This window comes from Marmota monax, unplaced genomic scaffold (assembly GCF_021218885.2).
Source record: "Marmota monax isolate L192 unplaced genomic scaffold, Marmota_monax_Labrador192_F-V1.1 WCK01_AAM20220418_F8-fsc00081, whole genome shotgun sequence".
In the NCBI taxonomy this organism is placed as follows: Eukaryota; Metazoa; Chordata; class Mammalia; order Rodentia; family Sciuridae; genus Marmota; species Marmota monax.
The window spans coordinates 4705019-4728163 of record NW_026695234.1 but is presented as its reverse complement, the minus strand read 5'-3'; the positions used below and the strand labels follow the sequence as shown (position 1 = coordinate 4728163).

General features: G+C 46.5%; 4 protein-coding genes across 6 annotated transcripts; 2 read left to right on the top strand and 2 right to left on the bottom strand.

Moving 5' to 3' along the window:
- The first annotated feature begins 433 nt into the window (after nucleotides 1-433).
- Cenatac (centrosomal AT-AC splicing factor) lies at nucleotides 434-10132 on the top strand. The gene is made up of 11 exons (XM_046438809.2): nucleotides 434-646; nucleotides 749-912; nucleotides 1299-1397; nucleotides 6625-6691; nucleotides 6761-6823; nucleotides 7136-7200; nucleotides 7347-7452; nucleotides 8831-8861; nucleotides 9573-9662; nucleotides 9739-9871; nucleotides 9953-10132. The coding sequence occupies exons 1-11, from the start codon at nucleotides 527-529 to the stop codon at nucleotides 10005-10007; spliced, it is 993 nt and encodes a 330-aa protein (XP_046294765.1). The 5' UTR covers nucleotides 434-526; the 3' UTR covers nucleotides 10008-10132.
- Nucleotides 10095-12409, bottom strand: Rps25 (ribosomal protein S25). The gene is made up of 5 exons (XM_046438813.2): nucleotides 12253-12409; nucleotides 11929-12024; nucleotides 11133-11316; nucleotides 10245-10343; nucleotides 10095-10145 (listed from the first exon to the last, which is right to left on the bottom strand). Exons 1-4 carry the CDS (start codon nucleotides 12253-12255, stop codon nucleotides 10249-10251), a joined length of 378 nt encoding a protein of 125 aa, XP_046294769.1. The 5' UTR covers nucleotides 12256-12409; the 3' UTR covers nucleotides 10095-10145; nucleotides 10245-10248.
- Nucleotides 12410-12497: 88 nt separating this feature from the next.
- On the top strand, nucleotides 12498-15384 carry Trappc4 (trafficking protein particle complex subunit 4). Its single transcript, XM_046438812.2, has 5 exons — nucleotides 12498-12887; nucleotides 13033-13207; nucleotides 13957-14060; nucleotides 14681-14807; nucleotides 15044-15384. The coding sequence occupies exons 1-5, from the start codon at nucleotides 12713-12715 to the stop codon at nucleotides 15120-15122; spliced, it is 660 nt and encodes a 219-aa protein (XP_046294768.1). The 5' UTR covers nucleotides 12498-12712; the 3' UTR covers nucleotides 15123-15384.
- A 429-nt stretch (nucleotides 15385-15813) lies between these two features.
- Slc37a4 (solute carrier family 37 member 4) lies at nucleotides 15814-22289 on the bottom strand. Of its 3 annotated transcripts, none has more exons than XM_046438806.2 (9): nucleotides 22242-22289; nucleotides 20515-20853; nucleotides 19490-19722; nucleotides 18944-19187; nucleotides 18297-18455; nucleotides 17974-18059; nucleotides 17367-17480; nucleotides 16615-16753; nucleotides 15814-16507 (listed from the first exon to the last, which is right to left on the bottom strand). In XM_046438806.2, exons 2-9 carry the CDS (start codon nucleotides 20660-20662, stop codon nucleotides 16341-16343), a joined length of 1290 nt encoding a protein of 429 aa, XP_046294762.1. In that variant the 5' UTR covers nucleotides 20663-20853; nucleotides 22242-22289; the 3' UTR covers nucleotides 15814-16340. The 3 variants fall into 3 exon arrangements, with proteins under 3 accessions (XP_046294762.1, XP_046294761.1, XP_046294763.1); XM_046438805.2 differs by lacking the exon at nucleotides 22242-22289 and adding an exon at nucleotides 21647-22168; XM_046438807.2 differs by lacking the exon at nucleotides 22242-22289 and having other exon boundaries at nucleotides 19490-19753; nucleotides 20515-20657.
- Nucleotides 22290-23145: the final 856 nt, after the last annotated feature.

Sequence of the window (23145 nt, the reverse complement as noted above, 5' to 3'; positions counted from 1 at the left end):
CCTCCCTAATCTCATTTTCTCTGAATCCATTCACAGAGTTCCTTACCTTCTACGTGCCTCAGCTTTCCCACTGGTAAAATGCCAGTAATGACACACCACACAGGGTTAGTGGGAGGATTCAGTGAAATAACTAATGCAAAGCCTAGGATACACTCTGTGCAACCTGTAAATATCAATTAGGATTTGGTTCGAAATGAATGTCGTCTGTGGTCCTAACTGGCGTGCATTCTTTCCCGCGCACCTGCACGGTGGTGCTAGGCTCTTTCATTGGCCGCACAGTAGTGGGGGCTCTTTCATTGGCCTCACCGCATCTGGGGATGTTGTGTTGACTCCGCTAGGTTGCACTGCGGGAAGAACAGTCTGCGCAACCGCAGCACGATTTGCAGTGGCGCTTGCCGGCCGCTAGAGGTCTCAGGAGCCTCTGGGTTCGTCCCGCCCCGAGAGGTCAAGGGTCGGAGGTCAGCGAATGGCGAAGGATCTGCTTCAAGATCCTTCGAGATCCTAGGAGTTCCCAGGTCCTGGGCCCATGGCGCCACCGCAGCGCTGCCCTCTGTGCCGCCAAACCTTCTTCTGTGGTCGCGGACACGTCTACAGCCGCAAGCACCAGCGACAGCTGAAGGCAGCTTTGGAGCGTCTCCTGCCCCAGGTGCGGATGTGGAGCTGGAGGGATGAGGGCCACTGCCGCGAGGGCCGAGGGGCTGCGATTTGGGCGTCTTCCTCGGGGTCCTACCTGGCCTGTTCTCCTTAGGTGGAGGCCGCCCGGAAGGCCGTCCGCGGGGCTCAGGTGGAGCGTTACGTGCCCGAGCACGACCGCTGTTGCTGGTGCCTGTGTTGCAGCTGTGAGGTGCAGAAACACCTGAGCCACGGAAACCTGACAGTGCTGCATGGGGGTCTGCTGGAGCATCTGGCCAGGTGAGAGCCAGGCTGGGCGCCTTTTCTGGCATATATGTATACGTGTGTAGGTCGGGAAGAGGAAGGACACTTTGTGATTTGATCGGGGTAGGTAGATTGAGTCACAGGTATAACCAACCTTGGGAATAGAGAGGGTTCTAATGGCTGTCATGATGCCAATAATGTGGGTGGTCTAGCTGGGAAATCCAGCGTGCTCACCGCCCATCACTTCACAACTTTATTGGGGGGAAAGGAGACTGAAGGTCTTGAAGAGTGGTAATAATATTCCTCTCTCTGCCTTGCCCAAGGCAGAAACCAGATGCAATTTGAGTCCTTACCTAATGCTTAGATACCATAATACTATTTTATAATCTATACTTGAGATTAACCATCCTATCCATTCTCAGCCCAGAGCACAAGAAAGCAACTAACAAATTCTGGTGGGAGAACAAGGCTGAAGTCCAGATGAAAGAGAAGTTTCTGATCTCCCCACAGGATTATGCACGGTAAGTCACTTGCACATAAGTCACTGGTTATGAGATGAAATAACAGAGTTAAGATCTCTGAATCTGTGTTCTGGATCTGGATTTGAGCATTTTATATTGGAAAGTTCAGCAAGGATTGCACAAGCATGTGCTGTCTTCATAGCACTTATTACTGTAAGTGAACACAGAAAAATGTGATGGCCACAGTAGTGAACACCTGTGGTCTCAGCTACTCAAGAGCCTGAGGCCAGAGGATCACTTGGGCCCAGAAGTTTGAGACCAGGCTGGGTAATATAGATAGACCCCATCTCTTGAAGGAAGAAAAAAAAGCCAATATGGTAGTGCATGGGTGTGATCCCAGTGGCTTGGGAGGCTGAGACAGGAGGATCGGGAGTTCAAAGCCAGCCTTAGCAAAGTCAAGGCACTAAGCATCTCAGTGAGAACCTGTCTTTAAATAAAATACGAAATTGGGGCTGAGGATGTCGCTCAGTGGTTGAGTGCCAAGTTCAATCCCCAGTACCAAAAAAAAAAAATCTAGTTGGAGGATGGGAGTTAGCAAATAGAGAGTATAAAATAAAAATTGACTATAATCAACTCCATAAATGTGGGGCACAGAGAATACTAAAATTCTTTAGGAATGGAAGAGGCTATTCATTGTGTGCAATAACTAGGGCCCACCCAGTGCCTACTTTGAATAATTTTAGACTCTATTTTCTATATTATGGAGTGCCCTGAGAAACTGGTATGCAGGAAGATGGTCAGTTCAGAGGGAGGGAGCCCTGAACTGCTTTGGGAAAGTAAACTTTTAATTGGGACCATGCCAAGATTATGAGGTGTGGGACCTAAGGGGATGTCAGAGTCAAGAGTTTATAGAAAAACCTCCTTATTCTTATGTTGACACTATGGAGAATAATAAGGGGACCATAAGAAATGCCTGGATCCTACTACCTTATCCTCAGATCTGTGGTTCAAATTGGGAGGAGGTAGGAAACTGCAGAGAAAAAGCACTTACTTCTCACACCCTGACCTGAATTTATGTGATTTTTGATAAGTAAATAAAAGGTAGTTGGGTAGAAAGTTGAAATTGAGAATTACTTGGATGTACTCTTTGAACTAACATGGAATGATTTCCAGAATTCCAGAATATTTTAAGTGAATAAAGCAGGATATAAATGAATGTATATATTATGTAGATTTTTTGCTGTTTTGTTTTGTTTTGTTTTGTGGTACTGGGGATTGAATCCAGGGGCATTGCAACACAGAACTACATCCCCAGTCCTTTTTAAATTTTTATTTTAAAAATCCTATATTATGTTTCTTTTATATAAGAAAGAAAATAAAAATACATATTGTCATGCACCATATAACATTTCCATCAATAGACCACATCTACAAAGATGGTCCCATAAGAGTATATTGCCTAATGCCTCGTTACTATTTTAGTTTGTATAAGTATACCCTATGAAACTTGCACATCAACAAAATTGCCTAATGGCCCAATTCTCAGAACATATCCCCCTCATTAAGTATTTGCTTATTTTTTCAAAAAGAATAATTAATAAACCAACAAAACTGATTACCTCTAGTGGGTCCATGGAACAGTGTAGCGGTAACAGGAGTATAAACAAAGTGTCTATATAAACTTTTTAAAATAAGTTTCAATTTTGGAACCTTATAAATTTTCAGAGTCACACACACCACAAGGCAAGGCCAAGGCTTAACTAATTTGATTGATAAAGATACAAATAGCCATGTATAGATTTGGCAATTTATTATTTACATATGTCAGCTTCCTAGGTCCTTGTCCCACACACTAAAAAGTACCACGTTTTGGGCTGGAGATGTGGCTCAAGCGGTAACGGGCTCGCCTGACATGCGCGGGGCACTGGGTTCGATCCTCAGCACCAAATAAAATAAAATAAAGATGTTGTGTCCACTGAAAACTGAAAATAAATATAAAAAATAAAATAAAAAGTACCACGTTGAAACAAAGGATAGACAGCTGCAGTGTGAGTTGTGGAACATACTGTTGCCAAGTCTAGACTGTAGATAAGTGAGAGCTTTTTATTCTTATTTTTGTGGTACTGGGAATCGAATCCTGGGTCTTGTGACTGCTAGGCAAGCATTCTACCACTGAGCTACATCCCTAGCCCTTTTTTTGAGACAGAGTCTCAATAAATTACCCAAACTGGCCTTGAACTTGCAGTGGTCCTGCTTCAGCCTCCCAAGTAGCCAGGATTACAGGGGTACACCACTATACCCACTTTTTTGTTTTATTTTAAAAGTTTGTTTATAGTGAGTTTTTTTTTTTTTTTTTTAGTTGTCAATGGACCTTTATTTTATTTATTTATATGCAGTGTTGAGAATCAAACCCAGTGCCTTACACATACTAGGCAAGCACTCTACCACTGAACCACAACCTGATAGTGACAAATTTTTAAAAGTGGTTTATTTACTTTTTTGGAGCTGGGAATTGAACCCAGGACATTGTGCATGTTAAGCACATTCCACCCGAGCTAAGTGGTTTTATAATCAGCTGTAATCTCAGAGTGGTTCAGAAAGCCCCATGCCTCATTAGAGTCTAGAACTCAATGAAAAACTGTCTCATCATCCAACCTTTCAGGGAAGATAAGATGGCAAGTGGGAGATGGCCTCATTATAGTTTCTTAGACTTCTCATTCTCTCATATACTAGGAGAGTCATACAAGCCCTTCAGCCAAGACTCTGCTAAGCACTGGTTAAACACATTGCCTTTATGGATAAATGCTAGAATGCCAGGGCACTGTTGATAGTGGTCTTGATATTACTGTGAAATTTTTTTGTGTGTTATAGGAAAAAACAACTGCAGATGTGTATGATAGTTGCATACCTATAATCCCAGCAACTTCGGAAGCTGAGGCAGGAGGATCACAAGTTTGAGAACAGCCTGGGCAACTTAGCAAGACCCTGTCTCAAAATAAAAGACACAAAGGGCTGGGAATATCAGTGGTAAAGCGCCCTTGAGTTCAATCCCCAGTACCAAAAATATATATATTGATAATAAATAAATTAATTTAAAAAGTTTTTTAAAGGGGTGGTGTAGGTTGTGTAGTTCATTTGGTAGAGTACCTCTGAGTTAACCACAGAGGGAAACAGGAGGACTAGAGAGACCTAGATAAGTGAGAGCTTTTTGTTCTTGTTTTTATGGTAGCCAAATTCCATATTTGACCTTTCACTCAGTCTTGGGGTTTTAGAGTTAGGAGAAGTTATAAAGCATATTTTTGAAATGGTGGGGAACTATGAATATATTTCTATACTTACTAGCCAAATATGGGACAATTTGAACATCCAAAAGAATAATTGATTTTCTTAAGTGGAGTAATGGTATGTGGTTCAAAAGAATGTTCCTGTTCTTAGAGATGCATCCTGAAATATTTAGGGTTAAGAGTCATATCTAAACCTATTTTTTGTTTTGGCAGAAAAGAAGGGTATCAAAAAACCAAAGGCTGATAGGCAGATGCTTAAGGAGGAGTGGGGAAAAATAGAAGTTCATTGGATTAGACAAAGGGAAATGAAGAGAATGGAGAGGGATGGAAATAGGAAAGACAGTAGACTGAATCAGACATAACTTTGCTATACATGTATGAATACATGACCAGTGTAACTACACATCATGTACAACCACAAGAATGGGAAGTTACGTTCCATGTATGTATAATATGTCAAAATACATTCTACTGTCATGTATAACCAAAAAGAATAAATGAAAAAATTTTTTAAAAAAAGAAAAGAAGGGTATTTGGGTGTGTGTAAAAGAAGTGGAGCCAAAGCCAGGCATGATGGCACAGACCTGTAATCTCAATGGCTGGGGAGGCTGAGGCAGGAGAGTTGCAAGTTCAAAGCCAGCCTCAATTTAGTGAGACCCAGTCTCAAAATGTGGATAAGAGGTTAAACCCAGGTTAAACATCCCTGGGTTCAATCCCTGGTATCAAGGAAAAAAAAAAACAAAGGCAGAGCTGTATGGCAAAATGTTAACAGTGAATCTGGGTGAGAGATGTAGGGGTGTTTATTGTACTTTCTTTTGTTTTTGAATTTGAAAATTCTCAAAAATTGTGAGGTGTGGTGGCACATGCCTGTAATCCTAATGATACAGGTGGCTAAGGCAGGAGGATCACAGGTTGGGACCAGCTTCAGCAACTTAGTGAGATCATCTCAAAATAAAGGGGGCTGGGGGTGTAGCTCAGTGCTAGAATACCCCTAGGTCTCCCAGTACTGAAAACAACACAGCTAAAAAAAAAAAAAAATTTTTTTAATCCTACTTGGGAGACTGTAGTAGGAAGATGGCAAGTTGAAGGTCAGCCTAGGCAACTTAGTGAAACCTGTCTCAAAAATAGCCAGGTGTTATTAGGTATGGTGGTGCACGTCTGTAATACCAGCAACCCAGGAGCCCAAGGCAGCAGGATTGGGAGTTCAAAGCCAGCCCCAGCAATTTGGCAAGGCCTCATGCTACTTAGCAAGATACTGTCTCAAAATTTTTAAATAAGCTGGGTGTGATGGCACATGCCTATAATCCCAGTGGCTCAGGAGGCTGAGGCAGGAGGATTGTGAGTTCAGAGCCAGCGTCAGCAAGTTAGTGAGGCCCTAAGCAACTCTCTAAACTGTCTCTAAATAAAATACAAAAAATGGGTGGAGTTGTGGCTCAGTGGTTAAGTGCCCCTGGTTCAATACCCAGTACCAAAAGTGGGGGAAAAAATGGTGTGGTTGCCTGTTATTCCAAGCAACTCTGGAGACCATTGCAAGATAGCAAGTTGGAGGCCAGTCTCAACAACCTACTGAGACCTCCCTCCATCTCAAAAAATAAAAAGGGCTGGGTGTAGCTCAGTGGTAGAGAACCCCTGCATTCAATCTCCAGTACAATAAATAAATAAAAATAAAAAGGGATAGGGATGTGGCCCAGTAGTAGAGCACTTTCCTATTATGCACAGTACCTTGGGTTCAATGCCCAGTACCATCAATCAATAAACAAATAAAAGTTTAAAAAAATATATAAATATGGGGCTGGGGCTGTAGCTCAGTGGTAGAGCGCCTGCCTCTCGTGTGAGGCCCTGGGTTCCATCCTCAGCACCACATAGTAAGTAAAGATACTATGTACATCTACAACTAAAAAAATATTTTAAAAAATAAATAAATTATATATCCCCACAACTGGTAGGGGCTGGAGTTCTGGGCTGATATGTCCTTTTGTGTATGTTGTTCCCCTTATTTTTAGATTCAAGAAATCCATGGTGAAAAGTTTGGATTCCTATGAGGAAAAAGAGGATGAAGTGATCAAAGAGGTAAGTTAAAGGACCTCTGAAGGATTCCCCCATGATCCTAAACCTGTCTAAGTAGCCTGTCTCCCACAGATGGCAGCTCAAATTCGTGAGGTGGAGCAGAGCCGGCAGGAGGTGGTCAGATCTGTCTTAGAGGTTGGTTTCCCTCGGAGGATCCAGAGCAGTATCCAATCCAAATCCACTGATCCCTCACTTTCTCAGGTCCAGCATTTCAACAATCAGATCTTCTAAGACAACTCAAGGACTTCATTCCACATCTGCTTGGCTTGAATTCCTTACCTGTCCACCAGGGGGCAGGTCTAGTCGGAGAAGATGTGGGCAGGGCTGGGAGGGAGTTTGCAATTTGGGCAGTACCCTTCATGATACTGGGGATTAGAGCATGGGGGCATGGCCTAGGCAGGCTCTTAAGCACCTTAGACACATTTATTTTTCCTGAATCAAACTCAGCCTCAGGCAGAGCCAGACCCAGAAGAGAGCTCCTCAGCACTTGGAAGCTGGAAAGGGAGAAACAGGTAAGATTATTGGGAATCTCTTTTGAGTATTAGACGTCTTAGAGCAATCTATAATCTTTTGGCTGGGAAATGGGAACAGATCTAATCTTTGCCATCCTTGTGGCTCAAGGACCTCATCTGCCAGCCTGAGCCTGTTTGTCTTTCAGCCAAGTAGCTTCCAGCTCACAGCAACCCTCATACTTGGACCAGCCACCAGTTCCAGACCTTGACTGGATGGAAGCAGGACAGCCTCTGACATTCATTGGCCATCAGGTACAACGAACAAGCCTGCCAATGCCCACTCAGATCCCAGGACAGCCTTCTTTTCTGCCTATTCTCCTGGGCCCATTTGCATCTGTTTTGTAGGCTTTTCCCTTTTATTACACTGTTTCTTAGTTCTGTGTCCTTAGATCTCTTTTCTCACCTTTCAGAATGATCTTATCCACACCTGTTGCCATCATTGCCAAAGAAATGCTAACCCCTAGTGTTTCATCTCAGTACAGGCCATTCATACATCAGTATCCCACAAGCATCTGAAGGTAACCCCTACTGCTCTACTGTATTTTCACTCAAGTAAACACAGATCCTTGCCCTCTTTTCATCTCCAATTTGTCCCTTAGTCCATCAATTTTACATCTGCCTCAGTTCACCCTTGGGATAATTTCTACTCCCTTTGCAGTACTCCCCTCCCCCAAACCACTGCATCACCTGCATCCCAACTGTGCTGGAGCTGCTTCCACACCTGCCATTGTTTTTCCTCCCCTACTCACCTAGTTAAGACTTCCCCTCCTCTACCCCTTAGTTCACATCACTTTTTCACAGGCATATTTGAACCAGCCTCTTCTATTAATGGATGTAGTACCACACAGACCCTCAAATGTAATCTGTAATACATGTGTGCTGTGAGGCCCAGGGTTTTTGCATGTGGTAGGTATGCCACTTTTGGACTCATCTACCATTAGAACCATTAATCTTGCTGTGCCTATAATCCCAGCAACTGAAAAAGGTACTGTGTTCAACAAGGTACTGGGAGGTACTGGGTTCAATCCTCAGCATCACATTAAAAAAAGAAAAAAAAATGTATTATGTCCATCTACAACTAAAAAAATATTTAGAAAAAAAGCAGGGGTGAGGGGGTCGGTTCCAGGTGCGGTGGCACATTCCTGAAATCCCAGTGACTAGGGAGGCTGAGACAGGAGGGTAGTGAGTTCAAAGCCAGCTTCAGCAATGGCAAGGCACTAAGCAATGTAGTGAGACCCTGTCTCTAAATAAAATACAAAAAAATAGGGCTGGGGATATGGCTCAGTGGCCAAGTGCCCTAGTTCAATCCCCGGTACCAAAAAAAAAAAAAAGAAAAAGTAGTAGTGGGGGGGCTAGGAATGTAGCTCAGTAGCAGAATACCCCTAGGTTAAATCCCCAACCATCCTCCCCCCCCCCAAAAAAAAACAACTCATGCACAACACACACACAACCCTAAGCCTCTTCAAGCCAGGACTACTCCAGTGACTTCTCACTTTTCAGGTTTAACATCACCGGAGTGCACAATTTAGCGGGGGTTGTATCTACCTCCTTTGTCTCTAGCTAGGAGTATCCTATTATCTATCTCTTTGCTTTCTTATCTAGGATTTCCTTTTTTCCATTTCCACTACAGGATACACCTGGAGTTGGTAACATTCACTCAGGTAAGGTCCTGGGAAGTTTTTCTAAAACGAGGCAGTTATTTAATTTTTGGTACTGGGAGTTGAACCTTTATTTTTATGTAGTGCTGAGGATTGAACCCAGTGCCTCACATATGCCAGGCAAGCACTCTACCACTGAGCCATAGCCTCCCACATCCTTTTTGAAGAATTTATTAAGATAAAGCATGAGTGTCTACATAAAAATAAGGTCGGGGGGGGGGGCATAGCTCAATGTTTGTAAAGCAATTTCTAATTGCACCAAAAAAAAAAAAAAGGAGAAAAAGACCCAACAGAGGCATATGAAAAGCTGGCCACGATGGTGTCTACCAGTAATCCTAGGTACTCCGGAGATTCACAAGTTTGAAGGCTAGAATGGGCAACTTGGGGAGAACCCTGTCTCAAGTGTAGCAAAAGCAGGAGTGGGGAACTGGGGGTATAACTTAGTGTAGAGCTCTTGTGTAACCTGCTCTAGGCCTTGACTCAATCCTCTGCTCTGGCAATGAGAGGGTGGAGCTATTTTTAAGTGTATTCCACCTAAGGCATGTCACTTTAAATCAGCCTAGGACCTTTAGGACTCCAGAATTCTGATTTTTGAACATTTCTAGTTGTTAATTATGTGAGCTAACAGTTAGGGCATGTTCCCTAAAAGCATGAAGATTTTTTTAAAAAGGTACTTCAGTTTCTGTCAAAAATTTCTGAGTTTTCTTTTTTCAGGTGCTACACCTCCCTGGATGATCCCAGATGAGGAACACAGCCCTGGGAACCAACAAATAGGACCTTCCTATGAAGAATTTCTTAAAGAAAGTGAGTAAACTAATTCACGGAGTGCATAAGATTCTTGATAAATCTTCACACTCAAAATTATTTCCTATCATTGCAGAGGAAAAACAGAAACTGAAGAAACTGCCCCCAGATAGAGTTGGGGCCAATTTTGATCATAGCTCCAGCACCAGTGCTGGATGGCTGCCCTCTTTTGGCAGAGTCTGGAACAATGGACGCCGCTGGCAGTCTAGGTATGGATCCAATGCTTATGACTCTAACCACCCCTTTGGAGATTATCACCCTTCATACTGGTATCCCTTCACTTCCTTCAGGCATCAATTCAAAACTGAAGCTGCAGTAAGGAACAAACAAAAGGAAAAAAGCTAATTTCAAGATACTCTTCAATCACCATAAGGTTCATCACAGTATTTCATTCCCTCCACCAAATCCTTTCCTAGAAAACAGACATACCCATTCATTTGTTTTAATAAAGTTTTATTTTTTCAAATGTACAGTTGATTGGACCTGTAAAAAGAAAAAAGTTAAGAGAAATCAGAATCAGAGCCTTGTAAAGGAAACGGAATGTATACTTCCTTTGCCACAAAACCCTGTGTTCCTGCTTACCTGTTCATGCATCTTCACCAGCAGCTGGGGCATCTCCACCCTTGGTATTTCTGGTATAAATTACTTGAGCTCTATGCTTTGAAACCAGTTTGATAAGTCCTAGGAAGGAAAGATAGCTTAATTTTACCATTGTTTCTGAGGAGGTGGGGTAGCAAGGCAATAGACTGATTCAATCTCTAGCACCATGAAAAGGGAGAAGGTGGTGAACCCAGTGGCGCATGCCTGTAACTCCAGCTAGTTAGGAGGCTGAGGCAAGATGATTTGAAGCCAGCCTCAGCAACTGAGCAAGAATTAAAATAAATGAGGGCTGGGTATGTGGCTCAGTGGTTAAGTGCCCCTGGGTATTCAATCCCTGATACCCCCACCCCCTTCCATATGTACTATATAATTAATTTGTTATCATACCATACCATAAGTAAAATTACGACACTCAAATCTACCATTCAACTTAATGCATCGATAAAAATGACTTTACTCTAAAGTCTTCTTAACAAGAATCTTTTTTTTTAAATTGTGAATCAGGCCACAGGGACACATGCATTTAATTCCAGCTACATGGGAGGCTGAGGCAGGAGAACCACAAGTTCAAAGGCAGCCTCACCAATCTAGTGAGACTCTGTCTCAAAAAAATAAAAAGGGCCAGGGATGTAATTCAGTGCTACTGTGTTCAATCCCCAGTACCAAAGTAGTAATAATATTAATAGGATCCACAGCATTAAAAAAAATAATAATAAAAGCCAATGCTTATGGCTTTGATTATAATTATTATTATTTTAATGCCTCCTCCTGCCCTTAATTCCAACTGCTTTTCCAGTAAAAGCATTTAAGATGGCTAACATGAAGACAACTCAACCATTAAAAGCATACCATTACAAACACATCCCTCACCTTTACTGAGGAGCTCCTGAAGGGCTGCCCTGGCCAGGGAACCTCGAATCTTCAGTCTCTCAGAGACCACAGCTGGGGTAATAAGCTTATAGTTGGGAACTTCCTTACAGAGTTTGTCATAAGTAGCTTTGTCAAACAAGACTAGATTGTTGAGCTTGTCCCGAACTTTGCCTTTGGACCACTTCTGCTCACAAAGACAAATAGAAAAACTAGTTAAATTCTGGCAGAAGCACCTATCCCTTTGCAGCAACATGCGTCAGAGATCAGAGAAATCTCTTCCACCGTTAACATCATGAAGGTGCAGATTGCAAAAAATAAGACACATATGGGGGGGGGGGTGGAATATGGGCAAAGGATGTTAAAAAGCAACGTGTACTAGTCAATAGAGTAAACCCTTTATACACGTTTACTAGTCTAAAAACTTTTTAAAATGGCGATGGGAGGCTGGAGCTATAGCTCAGCGGTAGAGTGCTTGCCTCACACATGCGAGGCACTGGGTTCAATCCTCAGCACCACATAAAAATAAAGAAATTGTGTCCATCTACAGCTAAAAAATAAATTTTAAAAAATTACGATGGAAACATAATTAACGTGGCTCTAAAACCCACAACCCGAGAAAACCACTTGGTACACTAGTCATTTATTAGGACTGGGGATGTGACTCAGTGGAAGAGGGGTTCTCCAGCTTGCAGTAAGCCCTGGGTTCAATCTCCAGTACCATGAACAAAAGAAAGTATAGGTTATGTTTACCACTAGCATGCCACGGAGGGCGCCCCCAATAAGGGTTCACTCCTACCTTCTTTTTGGCTTTGCCCCCAGATTTGTTCACTGGGTCCTTGTCTTTCTTAGCCGACTTTCCGGCGTCTTTCTTCTTCTTGTCATCCTTGGGCGGCTGCAGGGGAAAAGCAAGCAGGTTTAAGGCAGTCCCATGCTCTCCGACTAAATGCACCCCACCTCGCAGCGCTGCTCCAACCAGAGCACATGGGGCAAGCAATCCCTGCGCCCGCACTGAAGCCCAGCCCCGTAATGCAAGAAGTCCTACCGCCCAGTGTCACCTTCACTTCGTCCCAGCACCGCCCGCCTCACAGAACCTCGCCGCCCTCACACCCGCGAAGCTCACCATCACTAAGCTTGGAGAGCAGCAACAGCCACTGGAGCCTCGTCAAGATGTCGGACAAAAAGGAAGCTCTGCTCACCAACAGGCCCAGAAACCTCCGCCCGTCGCGACTACTTCCGGGGCGAGGGGCGGGGCCACGGCGAAGAAATCCTGTGGCGGCGCTCTTGCCCTCTCGCCAAAGGCGGGATGAGGGAAATGAACGCCAGTGCCTGAGCCGCGCAGTCTAGATACTGCCCCTTGCTTGTTGGACTGCCACTAATTATGAAGCAAAGTGCTATCCAGACACCGAGAAGCACAGCAGTACTGCTAGGCCCAGGCGTGTAGCCCCGAGTGCGCAAGCGCCGCAAGTAGCAAGCTGGGGGTTAGGAGGAGAAAGCTGGTGCTGGCCGGGGCAGGTGCTGTGACGGCAGTTCCGGGGCGGGACTTCGTAACCGGACCCAATTTTTAAGAGGCAGAGGCTGCAATGGCGATTTTTAGCGTGTATGTGGTGAATAAAGCTGGTGGCCTCATTTACCAGTTGGATAGCTACGCGCCACGGGCTGAGGCTGAGAAAACGTTCAGTTACCCGCTGGATCTGCTGCTCAAGCTACATGATGAACGTGTGCTGGTTGCCTTCGGACAGCGCGATGGCATCCGGGGTGGGCTAGTCGCGGGCTGGGGGGCGGGGCCCGGTTCTCCGGAAATGGGCAGGTGTGGAGATACGGGATGGGGTTTGGGGTGCGCCTGGGCCCTGGTGGGATCCCTGGCTTGGAGCTTCGCTGACGTTTAGCCTCAACTCTGCAGTGGGCCACGCAGTGCTGGCCATCAATGGCATAGACGTGAACGGCAAGTTCATGGGCGACGGGAAAGAGGTGCTGGAGTATCTGGGTAACCCTGCTAATTACCCGGTGTCCATTCGGTTCGGTCGGCCCCGCCTCACCTCCAATGAGAAGCTTATGCTGGCCTCCATGTTCCACTCGTAAGTTACCTCAACCCTTCCTAGTGGGTTGGCCTGCATCTAGCTGTACACTGGCTGGTGTGTGGTTCTGTGGGCACTTCTGGGCAGCAGTGCTAATCTTTCTATACCTCCTCCTCATAAGTCACAGGTTCTTGTGTTATGGAAAGGAAACTGATCCAGTATGTCTAGGTTTTAGTAATATAGTGATGTGATCTTGCCTAAGTCAGTTTCTCTTTTGTAAGCCTTGTTTCCTCATCTGTAAGGCAATTGAATTAAATTACCTTTAAAAATCTTGCTCTCAGCTGTATGAAATGAGCTGACTTGGGCCTACCCACCAGCTAAGCAAGTATGTACATATTCCCCAGTGTTTCTTTTACCCCCAGTTTTCAATGTAAGTGTTTATAGTACAATATGTAATGTAAGTTGGGCATGAATGCACATGCTTGTGTGCACCATGCTGCTAGGGAGGCTGAGGCAAGAAGATTGCAGGTTCCAGACCAGCCTCAGCAACTTGGTGATATCCTGTCTCAAAAATAAAAAAGGACTGGGAGTGTTGTTCAGTGGAGAGCACCCCTGGGGTTAAGTCCCCAGTGTGAGCAAGGAAACAATAAAATATTCGCAGAAGACAAATTAACTTAAAAGAAATTTTGACACTGCTGCCAGGCACTTCTCCTGAGCTGTAAAGTGAACTCCTCAGCAGATAAAGTTTGAGAAGCACGCCTCCCTCACAGCCTTGGGGGAATTCCCAACTTTGCCTCCTTTGCATATAGGCTTTTTGCCATTGGCTCCCAGCTGTCTCCCGAACAGGGAAGCTCAGGCATTGAGATGCTGGAGACAGACACTTTCAAACTGCACTGCTTCCAGACACTAACAGGTATGTGTCTCCAGATAGTCCAGTCGGATAGATGGGACAGGCAGGGCCAAGGGATTGATCAAAGACAGCTTTGGTAAGCAAGGATAAGGGTGGTGTTCAGTTTTCTGGGGACAGTGGTACACATACATCTATGTATTAGTTTTGAGAATCCAAAGCCAATATGTAATCTGAGGCTTATTTTGTTTACATCATCTGGCATGCTCAGCTCTGGTTCAGATAAATCACCTGAATGTCATGTTACACCCATTTTGGAAGGTGTATTGTTCCAAAATGAAATATAAAAATCAAATGAAAATGGTCTTTGGATCATGCCTTTCCTTCACTTACTTAATACAGTTTGTCCTCCGCATGACACTGTTTCTCTAGAAGGATTCCAAGACTGGAAGGAAGTGGCAGAACTTGACCTCAAATCTTGGTCTCTCATTTACCTGGTGACATAATAAAGTCACATTCTCTGGTCCCTTCTATAGATGCACAATTTTGCCTTTTCTGCTTTTTGTGGCAACAACCATAAAATGGGCTTGTGACAGTAGTTTATAAAATTGAAAGTGCTGTAAAAATACAGAATGATGATTGCTATGTTCTCTACCCTTGGGTAACCATTCCTGGTTTCTCTCCAGGGATCAAGTTTGTGGTGCTGGCAGATCCTAGGCAAGCTGGAATAGATTCTCTTCTTCGAAAAATTTATGAAATTTACTCAGATTTTGCACTCAAGAATCCATTCTACTCCCTGGAAATGCCCATCAGGTAAGTGGCCTCACTCGCCAGATACTGGTCAAAGCCTTGTGCTCTACCCAAAGTCTTTTGAAGTATAGCAGAATATTACTTTTAAATAAGACAACAGTAACTAGCCTTTTGAAAATCCAAGTTTTCCTTGGGTTCATGTCCTGCAGGTGGAGTTTTCACTGATTCTGCTTCTATATTTGAAGTGGGGAAAGAGCTTCACAGTGTTTTCTTATTTGCGTTTCCTGGGTCTGACCTAGGTGTGAGCTGTTTGACCAGAACCTGAAGCTAGCTTTGGAAGTGGCAGAGAAAGCTGGGACTTTTGGACCTGGGTCATAAATTAAATCTACAGTGGACTCCCAAATTCTGAGAGATCGTGCAGCATGGGTTCTATTGTTTCCACTCCATTGGAGATCCCAGCAGCCTTGTTAGTGTACTTGAAAATGGAAGGATACTGATATCTTGTCCTGATCCCTGAGCTTTAATAGTATGCTTTCTTCCTTTCTGTAGATGTCATGGTCCTACTTCCCAACTCTGTACAGATTTATTTATGGAGGAGGTAGGCCCATGAATGCTATAATAAAACATTCCTTTGATCCAGTGTTTGCTGTCCTTGGTCTTGTGGGAAGGGCGAAAGGAGACAGAAATGGTAAAGGAATTCTGGGAAGTTGAAATACTATATTTCGGCAGAAATTAAAACATGTTGAATACAACACCTTGAATCATGAGCCCTAATTCTAGTCCCAGAACTATCAGTGAAACACTGTCATACTGACCCCTCCATCAAGGTATATAGCCTGCCTGAACCACCAGCTTCATCTCTAAAATGATTATTAAATTACACAGTGTTCCAACTGAAGGCATCAGACACATCAGCTTAATGGTATCTATCTGTGCTTCAGCATTCCCACTCCAAGGAAATGAACATCTTTCCCTTTGGGATGGAAAGAGCACATACTGATGAGTAATTTTCCAAGGAAAACCACCTCTAGCTTCTATTATTAGCCCTTTTGAAAGAATGAGTTAACTCTTCAGTATCAAATCTAGTTTTAATCTACAAGTCACCTTCTCCTTCCATCCATACCCTGTACTGTACTCAAGCTGTTGATGAGAATGGTGGCCTTCTCTCTTCCACTGGGGACTTGAGGTATTGGTAATAGCTACTGCCCACTGCTGAGAGGCCTTAGGGCAGAGAAGTCACAGGTTATTGGTGCCTTGCAGCTTCAGGGAATAGGTAGGTGGGAATAGGTAGGGTAGGGCCCAGGAGAAGAAGAAGGGTACAGTACATACCCCGACTGCAGGAGTTACCTATTCCTCTGAAAGCAGGAAATAGGAGCTAAGGAGTCCAAGAACAAAGGTTATCTTTTAAATAGAGCATAGGATGAGGAACAGGGACCTCATTAGCTACTGATAACTTCCAGTGCCACCTGAATGAGAGAAGGCGCCGAAACAGAACATCAAAGCTTGAGTGCTAGCCAGAGGGAACACTCCCTTTCTGCACCCCACTGTGTGCAAAGGGAGACGGTAGGTGAGAGGGTACTCCAGAGCCTGCAGTCTTCACTCAGCTTTCTTGGGCACTCGGCCCATCTTGGTGCGGATGTTTCGGAGCAGGAAGAACACAGCTGTGCTGGCTGTACAAATCATTTCAGCTACCCAGAAGGCTGTGCTCCAACTGTAGTGCTTGGCAATGGTGCTGAATGGTAGCCCAGCCAGAAAGCCGCCCACTGTCAGAGAGGAGGGAAAAGCCTATGGGCTGCCTCCTGTCTCTAGCAGGCCTGTGTGCAAGGCACAACAGGGGCAAGGCAGATATATTCTAGAAGGTATCACTTACCATTGGCCATGAGTCCCACAATAGCATGAGAGGTGCCACACAAATTGGGAGGGGCACTCTCATTGGCTATGACTCCAAACAAAGCAATAGGACCATAAGAGGAGAAACCAAAAACAGCTCCCAACACCAGGATCCAGATCTGCAAGGGTAGAGTGGAGTGCATGAGTCAGAAAGCTGCCTAACTACCTGCCCACCCCTGCCAGAAGACAGACAAAATGCTTGACTCTCAGGAACAAGCAGTATGAAGGGTCAGTAAGTGACCCTCCTCACACACTCTCCAGTACAACTGACAATACAGAGCCAGAGTGACAGATGCCATACTAAGCAAACCTAAGAGCTTAGGTGGGTAAAGGAAAGTGGAACAGAAGTCATCCCTCCAAGTTGGAACGCTGACTTTTTCAGAATTTATGCAAGCTGGATTGGTAAGGGGCAAGGCAGAGGGACAGGACAAAGGTGAGACAGACCAGGAGAAAAAGAAAACAGATATCTTAAGGCACCTCCTGCTCTGTAAAGCCTGTGAGCTCAGCAAGAGGGTGGAGAGCCGGAGTCCAGAAAGCAACATCCTAGAAGCAGAAGAAAACCAGGCCCAGAGTGGAGGAGGGGACCCAAAGTACAGAGGAGAACTGAGGTATAAACAGAACTGAAAATGAAAATCAGAAGCAGAGAATGGGTTGGCCCCTGCTGGAGCCAGAGAGAGGGAGAGAGCTTTCTCTCCTTGTACCCTGGCTCCACCCATCTCTCCCCCCATTTACCTTGGGGGAGTCACTGGTCACTGTAACCCGGAAGAGGTACATTGACACTGTCATGCCAGCCATCATGAACAGCAACAGGCTGTGGCGAGGGTTCCCGTAGACAGACAGCCCCGCCTGTGGATACAGTCACAGTGATGTCAGGCCCTCAAAGCAGGGCAGAGCACCCCCATCCTGGACTCTGACACAACAGGGCCTCTGCTGGCAGCTCTTTGGCAATACCATCACAGTTCTTGGCCTCAGGCAGCTCTGAGAGGCCCTAGGACTTGCTCATTTATGTTCTGAGGCCAAATTCCATCCCTTCCTCCACCGTTGGGCAGGCACAGGACACGTGCTGGGAAGCTGCACCCAGTCCACCCCTGCCCCCAGTTTTCCTGTAGCAGTGGAGAAGCCTATAGCTAGACTGAAAGAGATTCCAGTTCTCTGGCATCAATTAAAACCCTTTTCCCTTCAGCCTTATCTCCACATCCCTAGAGAAGGATAACCTGGAATCATTTTTACCCAACCCAAACCAGCATATGCCAGCCAGCCTGTATCCCAGGGCATCCTATCCCGGCCACACAGGGAAGACTCAAAAGGACCCTTCTTCCTGTCCCTTCTGCCCACTCACCTTTGCCATTGCCCTGTCTGACAGGTAGCCAGCTGCAATGCTGCCTATAAGGCCCCCAACCTCCAGGGCACTCACATAGGAGCTACCTATAGGGAGAGTTGTGGAAAAAGAGGGGTGGAAAGGGGTTAAACATTTATACTATAATGGCTTAACCCAGAGGGTACATAAAGAGTCCCTGAGGAGTTATCAACCATAGCTGCCAGAGTGGTGCCCAGCCTCAGGGAAAGAATAAAGAGGGTAAAGGCAAGTAGAGCCTAGATTTCCCGTCTTCTGCATTGGTTCCTGCTCCTGAATGCCCATCCCCATCCCAACGCTCATCTTACCCACAAGGGCGGACTGTCCTTTCTCCTGAATAAGGAAGAACTGGCCCCAGTCTGTACAGCAGGTCTTTACTCCAAACACCACAAGGTAGCCAGCGGAGAGCACCCACAGATAGGGGGACAGCAGCAGCTCCTGTAGGGTACTCTCCTCCTTCGAGGAGCCTAAAGATGGGAAGAAGCCAGGCCTCAGGCTCTGCTCCTGCTGTCTTGCCCCCACTGCACCACCACCACTCATTAACCAGCCACAGGAGCAGAGTCCATGGGCACCACAGAATCAGTGAATGGTATTCCCTTTAAGCCCCTGCTGTTCTGTCCCTGACTCCGCTGCAAGTCTCAACAAATGAAAGAGAAACTGAGGATTGTGGCAGATGGAGGAAGGCACCCAAACCACTTAAACTGAGGATACTAACCATGATAGGGAAAGCTGTGGTGTTGTGCAGAAGTACCAGAATTAATATGAGTTACCATATCTGTTGACTCTGCCTCTCCGGACAGAGTTTTAGTTATTCCCCACCAAACCTCCATTGCCACCCATTCCCTACTCCATTGGCTAGCACAGGATGAGGCCTAAGACTAGTCCTCACAAAGTTCTGCCAAGTGAATGGTGAATAAAGGTGCCCAGTGGTTGGCTTGGGTGGGTGCAGGCTCACCCTTCTTGCCCTTGGAGGGGGTAGGGTCCAGGTTACGGAGGCCAACATCAGCAGGTTCATTGTGGATGAGCAGGAGACAGAGGAAGGAGACAACCACACACAGTACCCCAGACAGGGCCAGTGTGCTGCGCCAGCTGTAGCTCTGGGCGAGGATGGTTGCCAGGATAGGGCCCAGCCCTCCAGCCAGGTTCATGCTGGTTGACAGGATGGCCCACCAAGTGCCAAACTGAGATGGCTCAAACCACTGTGAGGCAGAGGAGGGCAGAATAGGTGCCTGACCTATAGCTCATGTTGATGGTGGGACTCAGGTGGGGCAGGCCCAGAAGCTCATATTACAGGGATGAGGGAGAGGGTGCTTCTGCTTGGCAGGGCCAATTCCTTCATCTGCCACCTGATCCCACCAATCTCCTAAAATATCTTGACAAGCAAGAGGAGCTGGCTGGGAACTCCTAAGGAATCTGCCATGGGTTAGGGGCGAAGGGGTGTTCCCATATGCCCTTTAGGATCCTGTATGCCAGTCCACACAGGCTCAGTGGAAGCACTCACCTTCCGTAGGATCTTCCCACAAGGGGGCCAACCCAGCCCCTGTGCCAGGCCATTAAGGAACCAGAGTGCAGCAAAGACAGGTACTGTGGAGCTCCAGGAAAAGACTACGTTGACCAGGCCAACCAGGAGCAGCCCAGAGGAGAAGAGCCAGCGAGCACTCATCTGGTCGGACAGCACCCCACTCACAAACTTGCTGATGGCATAGGCTGCTGACTGGCTGCTGGTGATGAGCCCTGCAGCGGAGGGGAGCAGGGAGCAGGACACCTGGGGGGTTAGGGCAGAGCAGAGGCACAGGAGGGATGGAGGAAGGCATGGGGTCAGGTGTATAGAGGTGCCCAGCAGGGTGAGACAGGTTCTTTCCCAGAGGAACAGGAGGAACTGCGCTGTGATCTTGACACTCAAGGAGACAGCTGTGTCTGCTACCTCTTCTGCCTGCCCAACCAATATCACTAGCCCCAGGCTGACCCATGACTTCTCAGCCTCTTGTAGAGTTAGTTCTAGCTGCAGCTGTCAGGGAACAAGAAGGAAGCATCTCCCCTCCCAGGGGTCTGCATATGCCTGATTTCCCTCCTGACCCAAATGCTAACCTAAGTCCTCTAGCAGTGTTGCCCCACCTCTGAACACTGGGTGATGGGTTCAGGATTAGAGTCAAGAACCTTGCCACATGCCAGGCCACAGGAAATCACTGAGCCAGCTTCCCAGTGCTCAGTATCAGTAGCCAGAACTCAAGCTGCAGCCTCTGCATCCACACAGGTGTGGAAACCTTGCTTAGAACCCCCAAACACTCAAACAGTACCTCTGAAGGCACATTTGGGTTACAGGCATTCATATACCTTTACCCACACTATGTACACAGACCTCAGAGTCCTTTCATCTGGCACATGCCCACTGCCCCCAGCCCTGCTGTGCAGAACACCCACACACACACACACTCCATACAAGCCTGTACATGTTGCACTGTCACTAATTATGTGCCCTGTTGGTTTTGTGTCCCCAGCCCACCACCCTGTCCTTCCAGGGCTCACCCAAATCATCCTTGTCCAGAGGGATCTCTTCCACCAATGATGGCATGACAAAGGAGAAGGTCTTGCGGTTGAAGTAGTATAGGCTGTAGCCCCCAAACATGGCTGAGAAGATCACAGTGCGGTAATAGCCATAGCTTTGGGGTGCCATGGTAGAAAAGAGCAGTCCCTGCAGGCCAGGACGCAGCCTCTTATCACAGCTCCTACTTGTAGCTCTCAGTGCTCAGATTTGCTGAGTTGGTTTTTCTCTGTTCCCTCCTCCACCCAGCCTGCTAGGCTCCCTTTATAGCTGCCTTCTGGACAATCATTAAGCCTGGGGCGGCTCCTAGGGAACCCAGTGTCCTGAGGGAGACAAGAAAACAGATTACTGAGTCCCAAACTGCCGGAGTGGGAGGGTCCCAGAGGGAGGCATGCCTGTGAACCAAGCCAGCACCCTGTGTCCTCAGAATTTCTGTCTTTCCCTCCTTTTCCTTGTCAGCTTGCCTGTGCAACCAGCTGTGATTAAAGGCTCAACCTAATTACTTTTGTCTGCAGGAACCCAAGGGAGTCAAGGGCAGGATGAACAGAGCCGCCCTCTCTACCCCTGCTCCCTCAGTCAGAATGGTTCAGTGAGGGCTTACTGGTTGCCAAGCACTGCAATAGGTGCTAGATTAGTTTCTGCTTTCTCTCTCTTCTCCTCCAATCAGACATACCCCCAAGAACCCCACTTTCAAGCCTTCTAGAGCAGACCTCACCCAATGCTTAGCACACAATGGAGCCCAACTGTGTCCTAACACAATAGTCCCCCCCTTATCCTCAGGAGATACATTCCTAGACACTTCCCTCCCCTCTTTCTTAGACATATCTATGATAAAGTTTAATTTGTTAGATGCAGTAAGATATTAACAAAAATAAAACAATTCTAACAATATACTAGAATAAAAACTTAAAACTTATGAATCGTTTTCTGAATTTTCCATTTAATATTTTCCCACTGCGGCTGACTTCAGTTAACTGCAAAATGAAAAGCAAAAGCATGGATAATAGGGGACTCCTGTAGTTGCAGAATTTCAAGCAGAAGAATCCCTCTAGTTCGCCCCACAGTGTCACGCAGAAAACCCCACGGAGGACTGAGGTCTTGATGGGTCCCCATTACCCTGCAACGTCAGTTCGGGCTTCCGTCTGGCTGGGATTTGCAGGGGATCTTAGCGGTCTGTGGGCGGAAAGATGCACCGCCAAGCTCCGGGGTGGGGTACTGGAGCGCCCTGCCTCCCGGGCAGGCAATGTATCCCGGCTTTTCCGCTCGGCTAAGGCGGCTAGTGGAGCAGAAGGCGTGGGCGCGAGCTGAGCCGGCGGCCGCACGTAGTCTCCGGAGGCCCCTAGCTCTGGCAGTCAGAAGATCGGCCTGGCAGGGGCGCCAAGCGGCGAGGACGGGGAGGGCAGAAGCGGCGGGCTGTCGGCAACTGCCCAGCTCCAGTGTCCTCAAGCTACCTAGGACACCCGACTCCGGGGCTGGGAACCACCGGGCCGGGTGCAGCAGCAGGAGAGACTGACAGTATAAAGAGGGCGCGCTAGCGTCTCGGCAGCCCCCAGACCCTGGAACTTTTCCCCACCCCGGAAGGGGCAGCCGCAGGAGCAACTCCGGGTTCTATCAAAAGTTAGGGTTCGCCAACAATGGGGACCCAAGAACGAAGATTCTCCCTCCCGCCCTGCCCTCAGGTGACGCTCTTCCCCAGCATACCGCCTCCTACCTGGACAGAGGCGCGAGTCCGGCTAAGACGGGGCGGGGCCAGGCCAGAGAGCACTGCGCATGCGCCGAGGGTGGAGCTGGTCCACCTTCGGGTGCGAAGGAGCCTTTTGGTCTCTAGAGTGTAGTCTTAGTCACACGGATTAATCTGCTCCTTGTACGGGGACAGCGCCTCTTAAGATCTGGGCATCGTATGTCCAATTCTAAATTGGTTACATTCAGTAAACCAGTTTCTAGTGAGTGCCTTCCACTACCAACACACGGAAATACTAATGTAATAATTATTGTTTCCTAGTTGCTTACAGTATGTATTACAAAGTCTTGTAGGAGCACTCGGTAAGAAGTTAATGCGACCTCAGCACAATTTGAAATTTTATCTTGTGGTCAGACAAGAGAGAGAACAACACGGCCATAGTTTTCAAAGGAACAGACCCTGAGTAAACCATAAATTCTAATCTTGGGTCCTCTATATAATAACAGTGACCAAAGGCACTATCTGTGATTCCCATTTTTGGTGGGTTTTTGTTGTTGTTGTTGTTGGTGGTGGTATTGTAGAGTAAACCCAGGGACGGGAGCTTTATCACTGAGCTACATCACTAGCTTTTTAAATTTTGAGACAAGCCTGGTCTCGGACCTGCAATCCTCCTGCCTCAACCTCCTAAATCTGTGGGATTACAGGTGTGGCCCACACGCCATGATTGTGATCCTGTTTCTTAACCAACCTCATAGTTCGTTGTGAGGACTTAACAGATGATATAGATGAGAGCTCAGAAAATTTAGGTAAGGGTTCTTCACAGCAGTGGCTTCCACCTGTTAAACCAAGTTCAAGACCAAGAGATTCCTGAAATAAAAGGTTTATGGTAGCCAGAAGAAAACTTCCATCCTGGGACAGTCACCAGCAGCAAGAC